A 13,185-nucleotide genomic window follows, 5' to 3' on the forward strand; every position below is an offset into this window, starting at 1 on the left:
AGAGCAGGCCTCTACTTTACCCTGCCATGGGCAATGTCCCTTTCTAGCCTTAACTCCCACGCTTGGTCACACCCTGACATCCGGTCATCTTTTCATCTCAACCTGGGAAGGCCTTTCTGAGTCCTTTTCATCTTTCCAAAACTTTCTGTAGCGGACACAGACAAAATTCTCACAGCACTCTGGACTCTTCTTATCATCCAAGATATGAAATGACTTCATGCAGCTGACCACACCATGAACTCCTGGAGAACCAGGGGCCGGGCATCATTTCATCTCCCTCTTCACTGCAACAACCCTCTTCCCAATAAAAGAACCTAACAGGTGGATCACACAAACTACACTGTCAATGAACATAGAGTAGAAGAGAAGGCATGATTCATGGCTTTCACTCCATCCTACTAAATGTGTAGTATTCTTTTTTTTGTTTTGTTTTGTTTTGGTGAGGTTTTTGCTATAGGGCTCATGCGCTCACCAGAAAGACAGAGAGAGACAGAGAGACAGAAAGTGAGAAATCACCCCCCAGGGGAGATGGCCACGCCGCAATCTCTTCTCCTCCATTCTCCTCTCGGGATCTTGGGCACGCACGCACACACGCCTGGTGTGAGTTTAAGCCACCAGGTCCTGGACGTGAACTGTGGTCAACTACATGGGAGTCCAGCGACATAGCCATTACGCTAACTGCTGATCCCCTCTCTTTACTTTTTAAAGCTGCCTTTTATCCTCCTGTAAAATGGGGGAAGTTATACCTATCTAACAAGGCCATTGAACGAGATGGTGTTGATAAAGTTTTTTTGTTTTTAAGAGATTTTTGCTATAGGGTGAGTGAGCTGGCTAAAGAACACAGAGAGAGAGAAAGTGAGAAATCCCCTCTCCCCAGGGGGGAGGGCCATGCTGCAATCCCTTCTCCTCCATTCTCCTCTCTGGTCTTGGGCATGCATGCACACCCACCCAGTCTAAGTTTTGAGACTCTGCGTTCGGGTGCAAACCACGGTTGATGTAACTATTATGCCATCTGCTGGTCCCAGTGTAGGTAAAGTTTTAAGTGCGTAATTTGGCCTCAGCAAATGATCCACAAATACTCATTTTGGTGAGGACCCTGGGCCACTAAAGGAGAGGGAAATGGTTTGAAATTTTGGCCTTTGATTGTGATGGAGGCCCTCACCCAGTAAACTGCTCACTGGGGGTCTCTCTCTCTCTATCTCTCTCTTTCTCTCAACAACTTCAGACATCAGGCTGTCATCGCCAGGTTACTCCTGGTCTTACAGTCCTTTAACATGTTAATAGAGAACTTTATCGTTTTGTTTTGTTTTGTTTTGTTTGTTTGGTTTTTTTTTTTTTCCTTTTTGCTATAGGGCTGAGAGAAACAGAGAGAGAGAAAGCAAGAGAGAGACATGGCAGGCAGGGGTCAGTCAGGTGAGGGAGGGCAGCGGGGGCCACACCAGCAATCCCTTCCCCTGCATTCTCCTGTTGGGATTTGGGACACACAATCACATGTGCCCATGTGTCTTCCAAGCCACCATGTGGGCACTCCAACTGCGAAGTCGTTGGCCATGTGGAATCCAGCCACCATAACCACATTGCCACTGGTTGACCCCAACTTTTCTTTTCAATCCCTGCCTTTGTCGGGTTAAGGGAACCAAAGATTATACTGAGGATTTTCAGAGAGTTTGAAACTAGGAGTCCTGGCAAGTATTAGCTATTGTGGATCAGATATATATATATTTTTCTCCTTGCAGCCAGATAGAGGTCTAATTTCCCTTTCCTCCCAGCCGCTCTCTTCGCACGAAGGAGGTGGGGCGCCTGCCATCCGTGTGTGGTTGGGGTAATAACTCCGGGGCGGCCTCCCGCCTCCACCCACTGCCGTGACGTCAGGCTGCGGCTCACAGGTTGCGGCTGTCAGGCTGCGGCTCCCGCCCTGGCAGGTTTATAAGGAGGCAGGTGCGCGCCGCGCCTATGGAATGTGCGCACACCTTAGTGCCTGCGCCCGGTCGCCGCCCAGGGATCCCGAGGCTAGCCCAGCGTCCCATCCACCGCCCAGAGCCAAGCCTCGAACACAGCGGCACACTCGTCCTTCTCGCGTCTCTCTTCCACCACCTTCTCCAGCTGCCCGTAGCTCCGCTCGGAGTTGCCGCAGAGACCCGGACGCCGACCGCGAGGAGCCAATGAAAGCCCCGCTGCTGCCGCCCGCGCCCGTGCTGCTGTCGCTCCTGATCCTTGGCTCAGGTGAGCATCTGCCGGCTCTGAACCGTCCAGCGCGTCTCCCGCGATGGCGGATAAAACCTGTGGCCTCTTGAAATTCTGCTGCAGTTTTCCCACCACGTCCTTTGGCATCCCCAACCCCGTCCCGCGGGAGGAGATCGCGTTGGCTCCCTCCCTAAGGTCACTCCCTAGAAGGGAGAAGCGGACAGGTGTCTCAGACGTCCCAGACAGAGCAGGGTGCCGGAGCGACTCCCTGCGCTTTGGCTTTAGTTCAGCTGGAGACCTTAGCGAGCGTTTGATCCTTAACCTTGAGTCTTACGGATACAGAAACAGAGGTCCAGGGAAGTGATGTCCGCAATTCTTAAAGTAATTCATTCTTGCACCCAGGAGGGATTTCTGCCTCCTGCCTAAGTTCACCATCTTTTCTGCCTAGTCATTTTATTTTTACTTTCCAAAAGGGACAGTTTTCCAAGGAGAGGTTAAAAGGATCACGCTGATGCTGTCTTACTGAGACCTAAAACCCGAAGCAGGGACTTGAAAGTCTGGGCCCCAAACTTTTTTACCCAGGAAAACTTTACCCAGTATTTATATCTAGACCTTACTACAATGGGACAGGTTCGCATGGTAGCAAACACAAATGCATTTGGAAGGTGAGGTGATGAGGATATTTAGATATGACCTGTAAAGCGATTGTATTAGATTCATTTGCCTTTGGTAGGATTTTTTTCCCCTTTCATCTGGAAATTAACACAAGTGATCTAGAAAGCCTTGATAAAAGGAACTCTGTCATTGGAACAGCTGAGCTCGCCTGCTGGCAAGATGCGAAATTGCTTTCCTCAGTGACTCAATCACGAAACAATAGCACATGTGCAATAGCTGCTTTTGATATCAAAAGATAAACATTTCTACCTAACGCAGCTGACGGGTGAGAAAGGCACCCTGCTTTACTTTTTCTTCTCTTCTTTCCCCTGCAGGTCATTGTACTGCTGGACTGGACCTCAATGACACCTCCTCTGGGAAAGGGGAATCATTTTCTGGAGACCACCGTGCCTTTGAGGTCACCTCAAGAAGTGAGATGTCATCAGGAAGCACGATTTCCCCTGGGAGTGAAGTGCCTCCTGGTAGCGAACTGTCCTCAGGGCCTGACTATGACTATTCGGAAGAGTATGACAACGAACCACAAATACCTGGCTACATCGTAGATGATTCAGTCAGAGGTGAGTAGAGGATAAAGCAAAAATGTAGCCTCTGAGATGTGGGTTTATATGGGCAAAACTGCTCCAGCAGAAAAACCACACCCCAGATTTTCAAGGGCCTTTCCTATGTGTATGCCTATTGCATACCCCCTAGGTTAACAGAGATAGCGAGAACTCTCTGTGGGTGCATCCTGTCTGCCCAGAGTGCCAATGAATATCTTATGTCTCTTAAATCTAATCTTCACAATGACTTTATTAGGTGGGAATTGTTCTCAATTTTTAGATGTGAAAATAAGCTTGGAAAGGTGAGTGGTTTTGCCCACCATTGGACAGGTAGCGGGCAGATGAGCTAGAATTAGACTTTGGTTTATTTGAACACAATTCCAGATCCTGTGTTCTTTCTCATGAGACCACATGACACCCATCTGAGAGGCAGAGGTGGACTTCGCTATTCTACCTACTTTGTATCTGAGCTTTTGTTTCCCTCTCACATCATCCTCCCTCAAACTCTGCATTCATCCTAAATAAGGCAGCAGAAGAAAGTAATGGGGCAGCAGAAATTGGACTTTAGTCTTTAACTCCTAAGTGTGGAGAAACTGATAATAATAATAAGAAGAATGCCTTCTGGAGATATGAAAGAGGACAAATACGCATGAATTTGATATTGCTAAAATTAAGATTGAACTGTCTTATTTAAGTAATAGACATCCAATGATTTCTTTCACTTTTGCCATTGTCTGATCTATTAAAGAGACCCTGCTTGAGATGAGAGATCAACAGAAGAGATAAATATTGTTCATTTCTCTTGGATTACTTTACAATTTGAGGAATGAGGAGGTGATCAGTAATTTAGATCTAAATATCCTAGGAGCATCTGGTATAGAGATGGGGAAAGATAGTTTCAGGGCTCTTCAAGGCCTTTTTCTTTTTTCCTGGTCTGTTTCTCTGACTCCTCCCCTTCTACCTGGCTCCCAGAGCTGGTGAAGGGAGAGCAAGCAGTATCAGAAGGACAGTGACTGGGGTCAGTGCCAGGTGAGAAAAGCTTTAGTGAACACTCCATTTCACTCCTTTGCTTCCAAACTTGTGCTTTAATGTGAGATGAGAGAGGGGCCCATTTATAATTCTTATCTTTGGAAGAGCAAGGTTAGACCATCAAGGTGTCTAGAAACTGCTATCTTGAAGATGTTTCAGGTAATTAACATTTCATAAGACTGGGGAAATTGTTAGTGGTGCAAATGGCTAGTGCCCCAAATTGCAGTGCATTGTGAAATAGAGTGAAAACGTTGATTGAGTTTCTTTGAAAGGCAATTAAATATCCACAAGGTTTGTGTCTATTGTGACACTTCAACAAAGTGCCCGTTATTTGTCTCTGTCTATAATGTGTAATTTCCCTGATAAAGGGCAGTCATATTCATTTAAAATGATTTTCTTAGAGAGCTTATTCTAACCTGTGCTTTTTTATTATCAGAGGAAAGTTTCAATAGAAAAGTCATATAACAATCTATTAAACATTGCTCCTAATTTGACTTTGACCAATGTTTTTTTCTTTTCTTTTTCTTTTTTTTTAGTTTTTGCTATAGAGCATATGTGCTCACTGGAGAGAGACAGAGAGAGAGAGGGAAAGTGAGAAGTTGCTCCCTGGGGAGATGGCCATGCCACAAACTCTTCTCCCTCACTCTCTCAGGATTTGGGACATACACACACACACACACACACACATACACACAGCATGATTTTCGAGCCACTGGGTCTGAGACTCAAACTCTGCAGTCAGACATATGAGATCCAGTGCCTTAACCTTCACATCACCTGCTGGTCCACCAATCTTATTCTAACAGCCTGCAAAAATATGTATATTTATTTGTCATTTCTTTAATCTATCTTTGATAGCCTATGTTATCCTTCACTGTGTTTCTAATATTTTCTGTTTAAAGGGCACTGAATGACAGCTATGACTACTGGTATTTTCTCTTTTCATTCAGCTCTGCTTGCTAAATACTTGCTCAGATAAACTTGTTCAGGAATTAGTTTAAAAAATGCACAGTGCCAGGGCTGGCAGGTGGCATGGTGGTTAAGGCACTAGACTCCCACATGGCCAATCATGGTTCAAGTCTTGGACCTGTTGGCTTGCTTTCTTTCTCTCCCTTTCTCTCTGTCTGTCACTCTGGTCAAAATTGAAGGTAACAAACACTTAGTGCCAACATGGAAGCCCCCTTCCTATCTTTAGCATGTGGGTAAACCACACTTTGTGTAACTATAAGACTGAACAAAAATTTCTGTGGATCTGATGAGTTAAGATAAATCTCAAGTATATTCTGGAATTCTGTTTTCAGATAGATTGACCACAGAAATTGGCACCCTGGAAAGTATTGATTTAATTATAATTTTTGTAATGTGGGAATTGAGAAAATTGGTTGACTCTCACATGTGATTCTCAGTTTTTTCTTTCAAGTAGTATCCACTATTTCTCAACTATGATAGTGAAAGCAAGGCCAGTAAATAAAATCATTAAAAACAAGAGACTTCAAAAAAGTTTGTGAAAAAAAATGGAATTAAAGTGAAAGTTTCTCATGATGCAAACAATTTTTGAAATCCATGCATTTTTTTTTCCTATAAGGTGCAGATGCTCACCAGAGAGAGAGTGAAAGAAAATGAGAACTCTCTCATAGCAGGGTATAGTCACACCACAATTCCTTCTCCTCCATTCTCCTCTTGTGGATCTGATGAGTTAAGATAAATCTCAAGTATATTCTGGAATTCTGTTTTCAGATAGATTGACCACAGAAATTGGCACCCTGGAAAGTATTGATTTAATTATAATTTTTGTAATGTGGGAATTGAGAAAATTGGTTGACTCTCACATGTGATTCTCAGTTTTTTCTTTCAAGTAGTATCCACTATTTCTCAACTATGATAGTGAAAGCAAGGCCAGTAAATAAAATCATTAAAAACAAGAGACTTCAAAAAAGTTTGTGAAAAAAAATGGAATTAAAGTGAAAGTTTCTCATGATGCAAACAATTTTTGAAATCCATGCATTTTTTTTTCCTATAAGGTGCAGATGCTCACCAGAGAGAGAGTGAAAGAAAATGAGAACTCTCTCATAGCAGGGTATAGTCACACCACAATTCCTTCTCCTCCATTCTCCTCTTGGGATTTTGGGCACACACACACATTCACCTAAGCTACCTGGCCTGAGACTTGAACCACACAGTTAGCCATGCATAGATTTTTTTTGGTAGTATGCATTTTCCATGAACTTTTGGAAAACTCCTGTATATGCCTAATCTCATTTTAATTAATGACATTGACTTTTTCCAAGTAGGTAAATAACAGGTTTGACATTTTATTTAGTAGCTGCTTGTTTTAGGGAAGATTACTTGTTTTTACTGAACTTCAGTTTTATCTATTAGGTCATGGGGAAAGTCATAATATATTTTTCTATGAGAAAATATGTCATGACTTTCCTGACAACCCAATACATCATGTAGGTAGCAATAGATACAAATCTGGTTTGGATTTAATTAATACTCATTGCCAAGAACTTGGTATGTATCAGAAATTCAAGAAATGTTTAAAATATTGAATGAATTTTCTTAGACACATAACTCCTACTAATGATAATGATGCAAACCAATTTGAAATATGTTTATGCTAATAAAATAAGTAAGATTTAGATTTTTAAGTGCCATGTAACACAGATATTCTCTTTGCCCACTTGTTTATATTTATTATATTAAACAATGAGACAAACGTGGCCATTACCTTCATGAACTCTCATTGCTCTGACATCTTTCTCTTGTGGCTCCAAAATGGTATTTAAGACTAAGAAAGATTGTTATCACTAAATCTTATTTTGGTTTTGTAGTTGAACAGGTAGTCAAACCCAAGAAAAACAAGACAGAGAGTAAAAAGACTTCAGATAAAACCAAAAGAAAGAAAAAGGAAGGCAAAAGTGGAAAACCTAGAAGAAACAGAAAGAAGAAAAATCCGTGTGATGCAGAATTCCAAAATTTTTGCATTCATGGAGAATGCAAATATTTAGAGAACGTGAAATCAGTATCATGCAAGTAAGTTTTCTTAAATTATATAGAATTCAGATTCTTTTTTTCTTCTTTTCTTCTCTTTTTTTTTGAGTGACTTTTGCTATAGAGTGTGTGCACTCGACAGAAAGACGGAGAGAGACAGAGAGACAGAAAGTGAGAAATCACCCCTCAGGGGGGATGGCCACACTACAATCCCTTCTCCTCCATTCTCCTCTCAGGATCTTGGGCATGCACGCACACGTGCCCAGCATGCAGAGAGACAGAAAGTGAGAAATCACCCCTCAGGGGGGATGGCCACCCTACAATCCCTTCTCCTCCATTCTCCTCTCAGGATCTTGGGCATGCACGCACACGTGCCCAGCATGAGTTTAAGCCACCAGCTCCAGGACTCAAACTGCGGTCGACTACATGGGAGTCCAGTGACATACCCATTACGCCAACTGCTGGTCCCTAGAATTAAGATTTCTAACACTATGTATGAAACTGTTAGCTGCAAACGACAATTTATTTTTCCAACATATAAACCAAGGGACAGTAAACTTCTTGTTAAAGGACCAGATAGTAAATCTTGGAGGCATAATGGGTCAAGATTATGAATGTTCTTATATAACCAATGAAAATGTAATAATTTAGGACAGACCTAGTAGTCTAATAGCTAAAGGAACTGGATCCCACAAGGCCAACTATGATTTGAATTCTGTCTCCAGCAGCTTGAAAAACACACTGAGTGTGTCTGTGTGCCCACAATCCTGTTCCCTAATCCCCAAAAGATGAAGTAATGGAGGAGGAGGGATAATGGCATGACTGCACCACATTTGGGGGTTGCTTTCTCTGTCTCCCTTTTCCTGTTTATCTTTCTGCCTCTGATGGATGCACAAGCCCTCTGGAATTATAAAATTAAAAAAGAAAAAAAGGGAAGAGTTTTAAAAGATGGAAATCATTGTTAGCTGGTAGGCTGTAACAAACCTGGAAAATGGTCAGATTTGACGTGTGGCCTGGAGTTTGCTGATCCCTTGTATAAACCATCATTTTATAATTTTGTAAGGTATTTTTTTTTTGAGAGGTTTTTTATAAGCCCTTTTTCTATTAAAGAACCTAAAGGTATTCTTTACATAATTGTTTATGTTTTAATTGCCTTTCCACACCTCCCCTTCCTATCTCCAAAAGCCGCTAACACGCGAAATGATAGTGGAATGTATTCACTACATAACAAGTCACTGAACTCATCAGTTGGTCATAAAAGGAGCACAAAGAATGATAAGGTGTGTCTTCTGGGAATATCACACCCAAACTAATCTCAACTTGTCTTTACTCTAATAGATCTGTAGCTAGAATGCATTCTATGCCTTCCGATTTTGAAATACAAGTATAGCATAACTTCTCTTTAATGTTGAAATTAGATGACTGTTTATGACCTAGCAAGTAAGCTTAAAATATACAGAATGCTTTAGTGATTATCATTTTAAAATGTGGATTGTTTGCAGTTGTCATCACCATTACTCTGGTGAACGATGTGGTGAAAAGATCATGGAGACTCACAGCATGGTGGACAGTGATTTATCAAGAATTGCTTTAGTCACCATCTCTGCCTTTATCTTTGTCGTGAGCGTCACAGCTATTGCCATTGTTCTTACAGTCCAGTAAGTATGGTACAACTTTTAAAAAATCCTAGTCAATTAATGGCAGGTTATTTTTTTCATATTTCTATTATCCTCTACTATCATCTTTTAGGGAAATTACTCTATTGGTTTATATATGCTCTTTGGTTCATATCTGTACACTTCATGGATGAAGATCACAATAGGGTCAAAATTGCTATTAGTTTGCCATTGTTAAAACTTAGCATGTAAAGTCCTTTTTTAAGTAGATCTACATTTTTTTTTTAACTTCAAGCCTACTGGTTTTATTTGTGCTCTACTCATGGTTAGTTCTGAATTTCAGAAAGTGTTGGTGTCTTCTGTGAAAATCTTACACTTCGGCTAGCCTCCCAAAAGCAAATTAAGGTTCATAGTATCAGACAGACTGCTTCCCTACTAAAAATCATGAATAAGTTCAAACCGTAGCCAACAAAAGATAAAACTTTTATTCATTTTGGACAGCAAAAGTATGAGTTAAGAATGTCATGACATGATATATATCTACTTAAAGGTTATGTCTGTTTTGTGGTTGTCATATATAATACTATGAGAACCCAATGACTGACAAACAAAACAAAACAAAAAATGCATCCACGTGGTGCAGAGTAGGGAGCAGGGACAATTCAATTACTATTCTGCTCCGGTGAGGTGATCAGTATCTTCTCTGTACTTGTAATAACAAATCACTTTAAGACCAATGAAAGTTAGAACTGGCCTGTCCCAGGTGGTAGGCACTTGGTCAAACAGAAGTCACTGAACAAGGGAAGTCCGGGGGGAGGCATGAATAGCTCCATGATGACTCATGTGCAACTGGAGCTTGGGAAAAGCAATGGAGTAATTATTCTAATTTTAGGTCTTAGTAAATTGTTGTAACAACTGGATTGTGTACATGGTCTACCACTGCTGCTATTCAGGAAACAAGGGGTGAGCATCTGCCATTGTTTCCTATTAGTTGTTAGATCAATTACTGATACAATGGCACGTTAAGACAAAGTATCATGCACATAAAATTTTGTGTGTAGTTTACATTTGTTCAGCATGCTCTAGAATTTATTCGGGTCTTCTAGTAACTCAAGCCAGATATGCAAATATATTTAGAAAAGATACCCTCTGAAAAACCATTATTACTTGACACAGGATAGGAGTAAAAAATGCTAGTGAAGGAAGATAAGTTACAATAATTCCTTGTAATTTATCAAGGTGAAATAGTTAATAATTCTTTAGAAAATTATGGAAAGACTTTGTCATGTTAGCACTTTAAAATTAAGCAGTGACTTTTCTCCCATACTTTCTTTGTATTTGAATCATGTAACGAACACTAAACCTAAGCCACAGTTGCTGAGTTTTATTTTGTTTCTTGAGGTGAGAATTTTCTTCCCAAATATTATAACAAAAACCAAATTATTTTAATTTTAAATGATAATATGCAGTAGATGAAGTAAAGACCTATGAAAAATAGCATTGCTTGTATGACGCCAAGAAATTTTTTAACCATTGGGTTTTTTAAAGGATAGCAATATATTAAACTAGATGGAAATGTTTCTATGTAGAAATAAACAAAGTTCAACTTGTTTTATAATCCTGTTTTTAAAATTCTAATTATTTAAATTAGTTTGGGCAAGCATCAAGTCCTTCTATGATAAAACTGTTCCATCATGTCTCCTCCAGTTGTGCATGACAGCTAGTCTAAGTTCTGCAAAAATAAATAAATAAAGACATATTGAGGTGTTCTCTGCTTTCTAAAAGTTTGCTTTTCAAGGCACATTCATGTAACTCTCAGTCCCCTAGAAGTGTGTTTATATAAAGTGAACATTAATACCCCATCAAAAAAGTACATTGGTAAAGCTGAGTTTAGATTTTATTTAGTGTTAAATACAATCCTTAATGGTCCATAAGAACTTACAAAAAGGAACTCCACGTACTTATAAAAGCCCCAAGTATAGATAAATAGAACTTTGTTCACAGTAGATTGTCTTCTTCTCCCAAGGCTTCGAAAACGGTACTTCAGGGAGTATGAAGGAGAAGTAGAAGAACAAAAGAAACTTCGACAAGAAAATGGAAACACACATGTCATAGTATAACTGAAGATAATACTAAAGGTTTGGGTTTTAAAATATGTCTTTAAATTATCTTATAATTTCCAAAAATATAACACTGTTATCTGAAGAAAAATGAGAAATGAGTTCTTAGTTAGGGCTGTACAGTGAATGATGGCTATATTAAGGTGTTTATTCTTGGAATATGAGTTCAATACTAAGAATGAACTGTATGCTTAACCAGTATTACAGAGAAACCTATTAGAGATTCTGACCCTGTTTTCAAAAAACTTAATAGTTAGCAGATAAGGAAAAGAAGCAACTGTAAGAAGCCAAAATACTAAAAGAAGTAAAATAAATGACAGAAGAGAGAAATCAATGAAGTATAAGGTATTTCTGATGAAAGGTGAAAGGAATCCAGTGGAATAGATCTAGGGAGTAGAAAAGGATGTGTACCCAAGGTGGCTTTGGAAGTAGTCCTTAGAGGATTGATGGAATTGGGACAAGCAATTACACAGGAAATGAAAGGATGACACTGTGAGATGGAGTAGATCATTTTAGAAATTTGTGGAACTTGGCCTATTTCAGTTGAGTGTTAGGGGAAATAGGTGATGATGATAGGTTGAATGTAACGATGTAGAGTGACATTTAGGGTGCTGGCGTGAGAAATACTCTTTTTTAAAAAGGAAATTTTAAGAGGGTATATAGGTTTGAGAGATAGCTTGTTCAAAAATATACGTCTATATATTTTTATTTTCTGTAAAGAGGGAGAGAGGAGTATGTTGTAAGTAGAAGGTAAGAAGGTGTGAAGGTGGATGTTTCATTGATAATGAAAGAGAAGAGATGAGGAAGAAAATTCCCAGAGAAAGAGGGAGGCAAGGTGATTGAGGAAACACTTCATTTCTGCAAACATTCAGAAAAGATCCTGTCACAGCCTTATGTCGAGTTCCTAAATTTAGTGGATTTAAAAGTTCCTTGAGATACTTGTTAAATATACATATTCCTAAACCCAACCCAATTCTGATTCTACTGAATCAGAATTCCTGTTTTTCATGAACACTCATAAAAGTTCTGATATTCAGGGAACCACTGCATTTTGTATTGGTTAAGTACTGAAGTCATGATCTGAGCCTACTACAGAATTAGCTCAAGAACTCCACAGCAATCCTGTATTCAGTACTTATTGCATTAAAATTGATAGATGTATAGACTTAATGTATTACAGCTGAGACCATCAACATGAGTAAGGTTGGACTTTTGGTTATTGTGCCATTGAGATTTCTCAACAGAAGTTCCAGAATGATTTTGGGAAAAGGAATATGCTGTGTTGGCACATAGTGGCTCCCTATTAACTGGTAGCTACTATTATTATGTCCTTGGTACTAATTATCCTAAATTAACTGTATATCATAAATACACAGAGACACTTAATCTTTGTTTTTAATTATGTCCACTGCATAGATTTGGTTAGGAAAATGATTTCTCACAACTGTGGTTGCTTTTTACTAACCAGTAGTTGAGGCAACAGGTCTGAGCATCTGCAGTCTTCTACACTTCTAGGCATATAACCAAAGGATGTGTGTGAGAGAGATTCAAGCCAAAGAGATAGTTTGTTCTCTGAAAAGATTTTAGCACTTCTCATAAGATTCTGGGAAAAAACAAAAACAACCCTGACATTCTAGAAAAAATTAATTCCTGATTATTCTTTGAAATGTTCCTGAAGTACTGTTGGAATTGAGCTTATTTCTAACACTATCTTTTATTTTCTAACAGGATATCAGATCTGAGTCACTGCCAAGGCACAACCAGAAATGAGGACTCGGTCCTCCTTTCAATGGATCCTAAGGAAGATGGACCTTTTTATTCTGATGGTTTCGAACTTTCTTTTTTTTTTTTTTTTTTTTGGAGAGGTTTTTCACTATAGTGCACGTGCGCTCGCCAGACAGACAGAGAGAGACATAGAGACAGAAAGCGAGAAATCACCCCCCAGGGGGGATGGTCACGCCACAATCCCTTCTCCTCCATTCTCCTCTCGGGATCTTGGGCACGCACACACACGCACCTGGCATGAGT

The 13,185-nt window shown here is 39.9% G+C and overlaps 1 protein-coding gene across 1 annotated transcript; it reads left to right on the forward strand.

Annotated features, from left to right (window-relative positions):
* The first annotated feature begins 1,898 nt into the window (after positions 1–1,898).
* Positions 1,899–13,026, forward strand: AREG (amphiregulin). Its single transcript, XM_006142929.2, has 6 exons — positions 1,899–2,223; positions 3,174–3,416; positions 7,262–7,463; positions 8,924–9,079; positions 11,064–11,175; positions 12,886–13,026. The coding sequence occupies exons 1-5, from the start codon at positions 1,959–1,961 to the stop codon at positions 11,155–11,157; spliced, it is 960 nt and encodes a 319-aa protein (XP_006142991.2). The 5' UTR covers positions 1,899–1,958; the 3' UTR covers positions 11,158–11,175; positions 12,886–13,026.
* Positions 13,027–13,185: the final 159 nt, after the last annotated feature.

This window comes from Tupaia chinensis, unplaced genomic scaffold, assembly GCF_000334495.1.
Source record: "Tupaia chinensis unplaced genomic scaffold, TupChi_1.0 Scaffold000086_1, whole genome shotgun sequence".
Classification (NCBI taxonomy): domain Eukaryota; kingdom Metazoa; phylum Chordata; class Mammalia; order Scandentia; family Tupaiidae; genus Tupaia; species Tupaia belangeri.